At 41.7% G+C, this 7208-nt stretch overlaps 1 protein-coding gene across 1 annotated transcript in view; it reads right to left on the bottom strand.

Moving 5' to 3' along the window:
• The window catches only part of DNHD1 (dynein heavy chain domain 1), a 91370-nt gene that overhangs the window by 43362 nt on the left and 40800 nt on the right, over positions 1 to 7208 (bottom strand). The window contains 2 exon segments of the mRNA XM_006885631.1: positions 2743 to 2986; positions 3070 to 3335. Coding sequence (XP_006885693.1) covers positions 2743 to 2986; positions 3070 to 3335 — 510 coding nt within the window.

A 7208-nucleotide genomic window follows, 5' to 3' on the forward strand; every position in this document is an offset into this window, starting at 1 on the left:
GTCCTCCAGGGTCACCCATTTTGAATAATATTGCATGAGTTCCTTGTTTTTCAATGCAGCATAGTATTCCATTGTGTGAATATACCACAGCTTCTCTATGCACTCATTTGCTGATGGGCACTTAGGTTGTTTCCAACTCCTTGCTATTGTGAACAAAGCCGAAAGAAACATGGTGTGCATATATCTGCTTGGATGTCAGTTATGGTCTCTCTGGGGTATATTCTCAGTTGTGGAATTTCTGGGTCAAGTAGTATCTCTATTTGCAACTTTTTGAGAAAGTGCCATACCACCTTCCAAAGTGCTTGCACCATTTTACACTCCCACCAACAGTGAATAAGGGTTCCAGTTTTTACACAACCTTCCCAGAACTTATTGATTGCTGTTCTGTTAAATTTTGCTCTTCTGTCTGGGGTGAGATGATATCTCATAGTTGTTTTCTTTATCAGGTTCTTGAGGGAGGGAGGTGGGCAGTGGCTCTATTGTATCTAGTCTTTATAGGAAGTGGATAGGATTGGTGCTGCAGGCCAAGAGGATTAGTGAGGAAATCACATAACCTCTCTGTTTTCTCAGATAACAAACCACTGGCTTCCAAGTCTATTCCACTTTACATCTCTCCAAGTCCACTCCCTGGTCTGAGCCTCTTAGCTAGCTAGTACACAACAACAGGAGACCTTATTCCCATGGGAAGGGAGAAAGAGACACAAAGGTTTCAAACCAAATTTCTCTGAAATCCGTGGTTGTGTGTGACTACTTTGTGGTATGCTCTTGTGCTAGCATGAGATAGTCACAACAGAGGAGATGGTGTGATATGTTGTGGCAGAAAGGTAAAAAATAATGCACCAGGTCTCCCACAGTGCCCAGATGGCAAAGAATGAAGAAGCATGCCAAGAGTTGGTAGTCAGTAGGTAGAAAGCGTTCTTGGGTTGAAAAATAAAGGGCCATAAAGCACAGGATGTGAGATAATTTAAGATTGACAAGATAAAAAGATTCACTAACTCCTCTAAGATCTGCAATGGCAGCAGAAGCCAATGTGAGGTCAAGTCAGCAAAGGGAGACCCTCTGAGCTCCTAGGCCAAGGGAACACAATCCAGGTAGAGCAGCCCAGGACTACCATACAGGACTGAAATTCTGAGCCTGTTCCAGAGGTGATTGAGCTCACTTTCTGCAGAGATTCTTGGGAAACTGAGGTGTTAGGCTAAGTGAACACAAGCTTGCTAGAGTAGCTCAGGACCCATCAGAACCTGAAGCAGTAATGTCAGGAAGGCTGAGACCAGGTTAGGATGCATGACACCACAATGAGGGTCACAGGGGCAAGCAAAGAAGAGCACACAGACTTCTTTCCTCACCCACTGTCAGGTGCCACCTTAGGAAGGAAAAGAAGCAGAAAATCAAACCCACCCAGAACTGTAGTGTGAATTTTTGTTTGATAAACACTCAGCATAGATTAAATAAGACCCAATGTGACTATTTAAATGAAAAGTGCTCTCTTCAATTAAGAATGCTATGTATTTCTCAACAATCTTGGTACCAGCAGTCAGGAAATCAATGATGAATTGCATTAGGAAAGTCTGCTGTCAGGGACCTCTGTAGAGTACTGAAGAGCAACAGTGTCAGTCTGGAGACTAAGGTATACCTGATACAGGCCATGGACTTCACAATTATTTGTTATGCATCCCAGAGTTGGACAGTGACTAAGGATGATAGAAGAAGGTTCAATGTCTTTGAGTTGTGCTGTAAATAGTGTTGAACATACCATGGACTGCCAGGAGAACAAATAGTCTGGCCTGGAGAGGTGAAACTAGGCTGGTCCCTAGAGGCAAGGATTCTGAAGCTCTGTCTCACATACTTTGAGCACATGGCCAGTAAGGACCAGTTCTTGGAGGACATAATGCTTGGAAGGGTGGAGGGACAGTGCAGGAGAGAAAAACCCAGGATGAGATGGATTGATTAGTGAGTGGAGGAATGGGATCAGGTTTGTCAGAGATGATAAGATTGGCTCAGGATAAGGCAAGGTTCAGAGCTGTTTGTTGTACATACGATTGCTGTGAGTCAAGGTGACTCGCCAGCACATAACAACAATATCAACAGAAGTTAGGACTACAGATCAAGACAAGAGCATTTAAAGGCAATCTCAACTTTTTACTCATCCAGATTATAAAGTTAGACTCTGCTACCTGTGGGGAGTGCAGCATCCTAGGCTCCCCCAAATCTCTGTACAGAATATGATCCCAATAACCTATGGAACAGGCTAAGGAGATTTTCAAACATATATGATTTAAACTATTTTTGTACCATACGGATATAAAATGTCACATAGCAGAAACATCATCCCTAAGGAATATAGGGAGCTCTGGTGGCCTAATGGCAAGAAGCTGTGCTGCAATCCTGAAGGCAAGTGGTTCAAGTTCATCAGACGCTCTGTGGAAGAAGGATGGACAGTCTCCTCCCTTGTGATTAACTGCCTCTGAAAACCCATCACAGGGTAAGCTATGGGTGGGTTCCAACTCAATGGTAAACAACAACATAAGGAATAACTGGCAAATGGGCTGTCCTCTGTAGTGACCACATAGACTTTAGACTGTAAAGGTAAGAAAGAGGTTGGGAAATGGAATTTTAGGTGGCTCCGTGGGTCCAGTGACAGTCTTGAGCCAAAAGTTCCTGAGGAACATTTTCAGACCCAAGGGGGACCATGTGGCTAGAGGTTAGGAAAGAGGAAGAGAGGGAAGGGATACCAGCACTCACCCATCTCCGTCTGCACTTCAAGGCAGCTCAGCAGCAGCAGCTTGCCTTTTGTAATCAACTCGGTTGGCATGGTAGAGACAAGGTCCTTCCATGCATTCAGGTTGCTCACCAAGGCCGCATACTCCTTGATGGAGGAGCCTCTCATGGCTTCCAGCTGCTGAGGCCCCCAGGCTTGCACGAACTCAAAAATGCCCGTTATCCAGTGACATTTTCCGCAGAATTCCTGCACCTCCTTTAGCATATCCTAGAAGCAGACAAGGAGCTTAGGGAAGAGGTGCCTTGTGTGGGAATCAGGTCTCATTCCGCACCTCAAACCTGTGTCCTCACCTCCATTAGGACCTGCAGGATACTCATTGACTGCTGGATTTGAGGGTTAACGTCAAGGTCCTCCTGCAGCTGCTGGTAGTTGGGGGGTGAGTACTGGCCCCGCAGGCGGTGCCCACGAACCTCTAAGGTTCCAGTATTTGGAAGAGACTTCCAGGGCCACACCAATCCAACATCCTGGCCACAGAAGATGTGTACAGCATCGCTGGGCTGGCTCTGGAACTTGGAGGTCAAGATTTTCACATTCAAGTCATCCTCTTCATTTTCTGCTAATAGGGGGCATACTATAATTACCCTTCCAGAGGTCAAATGCAGCTTCTTTCTTGACACTAAATACGGAAGTACACACCACACACTAACACACACACTACACTTACTGCCCATCAGTGAGTTTATTCACACATGTATACCACACACAGAGAACAGAGAACACCAAGCCCATGGAGGGAGTTCATCAATTGGAGTTTAGGTGTGGAGAACAGAACTCAATCTAGCAAGTGCAAGCAGGAGGGTAACTACTACAGAATATAGAGCAGGTTGCAGAATAATTTGGAGAGCTGGAGAAGAAAACCAATCTAAACCTCTCAACCTGGTGCACTGTTGTCATCGCCATAGCACTACACATAAAAACATATGCTACCATCTGCACCAGCAAAATGGATGGCATATGCCCTGCCTCCCCTCCCGTGAATGCTGAATTCAAGTCCCATTTAAATCTAGTTGGTGGATTCTAAATCATGACACCTAGGTGCTAAGGGGGCTGGGAAATGTAGTGTAGAACATTCTAGTCTCTGTAGAACAGTAATACATACCAGAAGGAACTGGAAAATGATCTTGAACATGCAAGTTCTTCGTACCTGTTTTAAGAAAGATCCTTGACCTTGGCCTCTCTTCTTTAACTTTTTTAGGAATTAGTTGTATGCAATTTCAATATTCGAGTTAAAACTTTGGTATGAAAGAAGGAAGATGCTAAAATGTACAGAAATTGGCTTCCCACTGTTAACACCTCCTCAAGGTTTGTTCTTCATATCTCTTCTCTACCTTCACTTGTTCTTGAAAAGATCTCAAGCTGTTCCATCATGGTAAGTACCATGCATTTCTACCCAAATGTGGCTCTCTAGTCCAGATTTCTTTCCAAATTCCAGTTCCCTTGAAGCAACTACCTACTTCACATCCCCACTTGCATATCTAATATGCAATTTCAACTTTACCACTCCAAAACCAAGCTCCTGTGTTCTCCGTACAAATAAATGGGGTGGGGGTGTGTAGAAAACTCTCCTGCAATCTTTCAATTTTAGCAAATGGGAACTTAATTATTTCAGTTGCTCAAAGACAAATTGCACAATGTCAGTCTGGAGTCTAAGGTGTACCTGATATAGGCCATGGTCTTTGCAATTACTTGCTATTCATTCCAGAGCTTGACAATGCTTACTAAGGTTGATAGAAAAATAATCAGTGCCTTTGAGCTGTGGTGCTGGAGAAGAGTGTTGAACATACTGTGGACTTCTAGGAAAACAAACAGGTCTGTCCTGGAGAGGGAAAACCAAGCTGCTCCCTGAAGGCAAGGATTTTGAAGCTCTGTCTCACATACTTTGGGCGTCCTTGGAGAAGGACATCATGCTCAGAAGGGTGGAGGTACAGCACAGGAGAAGAAACTCCAGGATGAGATGGATGGGATTAGGTCTGTCAGAGATGATGAGACTGGGTCACTATGTACGAGGTAAAGTACACAGGAGACTATGGAACATAACACTAAGTTAAAAAAATTTAATCTTTGACTCCATTCTTGTGTATAACACATCCAATCCACCATCATGTCTTGTTGGCTCTAAATTTAAAATGCATCCAGAATCCAGCAAGTTCTCACCACCTCTATGCCTGCTTCCACCCCAGCCCCAATTTCTACCATCTATCACTGCATTTTTTAACTCCCTCCTAACTTGTCTCCCTGCTTTGGCCTTTGTCTTTAATACCTCACCATCTTTGCTTCACATAGGAAGAGTAATCTCTTAAAATAAGCCAAGAGGGGCTCTGGGAAGATAGTAGTAGTGATAGCACAGTTCCGAAATCTTCCCACATAAAAATGACAGAGCAACTGGACAGGAAAACTAGAAGTATAAGAATACCTTTTTCAGCAAAGAGAGAACAAAGGATTCTCACAAATAATAAAATACAAGTAGGTTGGGCACAAAAACTTAAGACCTTCAAAACCAACACAGTCTCACCACTTGTGAGGAAGAAAGCAGGAGGAGAAAGCGAGTCAGTCACCTGACAGATCTGAGACTGGGACCCCAGACTGTCAGCATTTACTGGAAAGCAGAGTGCCAATGAAAGAACAGCTGGTAACACTAGAAAAAATGTTGTCCACATTCATAGCAGGAGAGGTGAGGTCTTGTAGTGACCTTTTGTCTCCCGTAAAGATATGTGTAAGTCCTAACTCCTGGTACTTTGTGTGACAGTGACCTTATTTGAAATAGGTATAATGAAGTAAAGATGAAGTCTTACTGTATTAGAGTGAGTCCTAAATCCAAATGATTTATATATTTACCAAAAATACTCCCACAAAACCAGAGACACACAGAGGGAGAAAAGTCACATGCAGATGGAACTTGAGACTAAATGATGCCGTTATGAGCTAAGGAGCTTCAAGGATTTCTGGAAATCACTAGAAGGTAGGATAGGTGACAAAGGATACTGGCCTAGAAGGAATATTGCCTTGGCTACATCTCTCTTTTGACTTCCAGAGCTGTGAGAGAACAAGTTTCTGTTTCAGCTGCCTAGTTCATGAGGCTTTGTTACAGCAGCCCTAGGAATTGGTCATTAGGAGCAGAAGCAGTCCATGTCTTATTAGCTCTTAAAACAGACCAGGTAGGACTCCCTTCTGGGACTGAAACCAGAAGTAAGAAAAAGGTGCTGGGAATAAAAATTTAGAATTGAGGTCACAAAGAAAAGGTCCCAGTAAAATTAGGGTGAGAAACTAAAACCAGGAAAATCCCACAGCTAGCCATAGTTTTTTAATACTACGGAAAAACAATAAAAATTATAACAGAGGCATCAGTAAACTATTCTGAACTAATCCTCCTTCTAAAAAGTTCAGGGAAATGATTTTTTCTAAAATAAACAATGAATAGTATCAACATCAAACCCCATTCACAGTTATCATAAGGAAAAAAGAGAATAAGGATTAGAAATAACATCCCCAGAGGTAATGAAAGCACTTAAGAAATATATCATTGGACATGCCTGTCCATTGCAGGCAATCTAAACACATCAGGAAAACTACATGTCATAAAACAAACAAAATAGAATTAGAAAAGCTTCCAAATTATGTGATAGATATAGGAAAGGATTTGAAATAAGAAAAAACTTTCAGACATGAATTTTAAATGAAAAATAAAATAATCTAATAACTACAATTTTTTAAAAATATAAAATAGGAATGTATAACTAATCCACATACTCAGCTTCATCTTAACTGCTCATGTTGAAAACTATTTTCAAAGGTATATGGTGCAGAAACATCGAACCACCAGCAGAGGGCAAAAACTACCTCTGTAAAAATGTCAGTTTTCCAAGCATCCTGAAAAAATCTATAACCAGGAGAGGATAAAATAGATGAATGGGACATTCTAAGAATCAAATCCCTATGCACATCTAAAAAAACCTCCAATAGAGTAAAAAGGGAAGCCACAGATTTGGAAAAAATATTTGGTAATCACATATCAGATAAGGGACTTAGATCTAGAATTTATAAAATACTCGAGCACCAAAACAAGATAAAGGTAAATAACCCAATTGAAAAATGGGCACAGGATATGAGCAGACACTTCACCAAAGAAGACATTCAGATTACCAATAAATAGATGAAGAAATGTTCAAAATCCCTAGCTCTAAGAGAGATGCAAATCAAAACAACTATGAGATAGCATCTCATCCCAGTAAGAATAGAAAAATTTAAGAGCAATTTCTTCTTTTGTAATGGGTCTGTTCAGATGTTCAGTTTCGGTTTGTGTCAGTTTAGGTAGGTTGTGTTTTTCTAAGTATTTGTCCAAGGCAATACAACAACTTCCAACCAAGAAAAGCCCTGGACCAGATGGTTTTACAAGTGAATTTTATAAAACATTTAAAGAAGAACTGTTACC

The sequence above is a fragment of the Elephantulus edwardii genome, unplaced genomic scaffold, assembly GCF_000299155.1.
Source record: "Elephantulus edwardii isolate Elephantulus edwardi_28Jun2011 unplaced genomic scaffold, EleEdw1.0 scaffold00044, whole genome shotgun sequence".
NCBI classification, from domain to species: Eukaryota; Metazoa; Chordata; class Mammalia; order Macroscelidea; family Macroscelididae; genus Elephantulus; species Elephantulus edwardii.